This window comes from Chanos chanos, chromosome 12, assembly GCF_902362185.1.
Source record: "Chanos chanos chromosome 12, fChaCha1.1, whole genome shotgun sequence".
NCBI lineage: Eukaryota > Metazoa > Chordata > Actinopteri > Gonorynchiformes > Chanidae > Chanos > Chanos chanos.
The window spans coordinates 5,456,951-5,459,450 of NC_044506.1; the positions used below are offsets into that span (position 1 = coordinate 5,456,951).

Here is a 2,500-nt window from a genome sequence, read left to right on the forward strand (position 1 = left end):
TTCTTATCTTACGCCGCGTCTTTGTTCCCTTCGACTTCTTTTGTTGTAATGTCTAATCTCAGTGCAACTTTGTTTTCACCAATTTGGTTCGCTGTTTGTTGTTCCTGAGCGCACCAAGCTATCAAAGTGACGTAGGGTGACATAGCGCTTCATAAAGCATAATAGGGACCCAGTCTAGCTGTTCTAACTTCGCGTGAAAGAGCCTCCGATGTGACAGTTTCTTTCTCATTTTTTTAAAAGCCGTTATTACCATTAACTAGGTCATTAAGTCTTTGCATATCGTCCAAATCCGCTGCAAGACATTCATGCTTGCTGGGCTTGAGCTAATTGAGTTTTCATCGTGTCCATACGACGGTTTTGATGGAGTCTAGTGGAAGATAACTATCGCCCGACCCTCCCTGTGTGTGTGTGTGTCTGTGTGTGTGTGTGTGTGTGTGTGTGTACGTGCACGCGCGCAAACCGTGGGCTTATTGTCACAGGTCGATGTCGACAAGGATGTGTTCACTGTTTGCGGGCGTGGCATTCGCGACCATGCTCATTTCCTGTTGTGGAAAACGTTCTGTGAGGGGGTGTCACTGATGCCAAGGGCTTGGAGTTTTTTTTTGTATTCTTTGTGCTGTGGGGGTTTGTGTGGAGGTACTCAGGGGTCAGCTCTCTGAGCCCTGTTACTCCACTGACGTTTGGCAAACTACTTCCATCAATTTTTTTTCCCTGCTCTTGTTGAAATTTCACAAGATTATGGAAAATTGATGGTTTCAACTCTTCTACTTCTTCTTCTTCTTCTTCCTCTTCCTCTTTTTTTCCCGGCGTCAGCATTGCGTAAAGGCTTTTGTTTTGTGCGCAGTTTGTAGACTGAGAGATTATGGTTTATTGTCTAAGATCTCTGGCAGCCGAGGGGAAGGTAAACAATAAATAAAAAAAAAATAAATAAATAAATAAAAACATTAATGCTGAAAAAGCCACCCAGTCTCAGCAAACGCAGTTAGAAGCAGATGAAAAAGGGGAACAAAAAAAAAATGAAATTGAATTATTGGGATGTCAGCAATGACAAACTCTTCTCAATACTCAGTGCTGCTGATGAGACTTGTAGAAATCACAGATAAGAATAGATGAGACGTTCTTTACTGTTCCTCAGTATCTTTATCATGTCTACAGAGAGAGAGAGAGAGAGAGAGAGAGAGAGAGAGAGAGAGACAAAGAGAGAGAGATAGAGAGACAAAGAGGGAAAGAGAGAGAGGGAGAGAGAGAGAGAGAGAGAGAGAGAGAGAGAGAGAGAGAGAGAGAGGGTATGTAGTACGAAGAGAGCGTCACAGCATCTGTCTAAAAGATGAAACATACCAATTCATCAGCCGTATCTGTCGGGTTGGTTTGTACTGCGGTCATGTTGTTGAAGACAATACTGGCATGGTTTGCTACGCTTGGCCGTGCAATAGTCAAAAAAGACCTGATCACCCAATCAGCCTCTCTCTCTCTCTCTCTCTCTCTCTCTCTCTCTCTCTCTCTCTCTCTCTCTCTCACTCTGTCTTTCTCTCTCTCTCTCTCTCTCTCTGCGACTCGGAGTTGCAGTGGAACGAGCCTGTTTCCCGGGTAACGAGACGCGTCTAAGAGACGCCTGGTCAGTCAGCCGGTTAAATGGATGAATATGACAGGAACGCACAACGCACTCGGGGGGTGGGGGGGTGTGAGTACTTGCGAATACTTACCTTGAAGTGAAAAAAATGTCTCACGTTCTCGTCGGAATTCACTTCATCAGAGCAGTGACGCTTTAAAGTCTCTGTATCGCTGAGATGACTTAGACTCTATTGTACCAATAAAACTCACTTCAATTAGTCTCCTCCAGCACATCTGTTCCACAGTCACGTCAACATGTAAAACAACACACATAGACTCCTCCACATCACTCTCCCAACACAGCGTTTCAGCTCTCCGTAGACAATAACAGAGACTTAAGGGGAAGTTAAGACACCACTTACGATGAGACAACTCTGCAGAGTCTCTAGAGAAAAACATAAAATCGTACTTATAGTGTAAAACGCTTAAAGAATCTCTATTTAAAGTTTATGTATGTGATACTTACAGTCATATGTTGGAAACTGAAGATTTCTTCTGTGGTTACACAGCAGAACACGGACAGATTATTAGCTTTAGGCATAGAGTAGTAATTACCTAGTAATTAAGGTAATAGCTTAGTAATAACATAAAGTTCACATAGTTATAATAGTAGGGGATTTTGTGGAATAATAACGGTGGAATAATCTGTGGAATAATGTGTGTTACTGTCCCTCTCCACAGATAAAGTGCCACATTTTTCCAGACTGGGTGACGTGGAGGTGAACGCGGGACAGAACGCCACCTTCCAGTGTGTAGCCACTGGTCGCTCGACCAAGACCGATCCCTTCTCGCTGGAGGTTAGTGTGTGTGTGTGTGTGTGCGTGTGCGTGTGTGTGTTTATGTGTGTGTCTGTTTGTGTTTGTGTGTGTGTCTGTCTGTGGGTGTGTAT

The 2,500-nt window shown here is 43.7% G+C and overlaps 1 protein-coding gene across 1 annotated transcript in view; it reads left to right on the forward strand.

The window, feature by feature from the left end:
* ptprua (protein tyrosine phosphatase receptor type Ua) overlaps positions 1 to 2,500 on the forward strand; it is a 139,664-nt gene that overhangs the window by 63,978 nt on the left and 73,186 nt on the right. Inside the window, exon 7 of the mRNA XM_030789339.1 lies at positions 2,293 to 2,408. Coding sequence (XP_030645199.1) covers positions 2,293 to 2,408 — 116 coding nt within the window. The remainder of the gene's footprint in view (positions 1 to 2,292; positions 2,409 to 2,500) is intronic.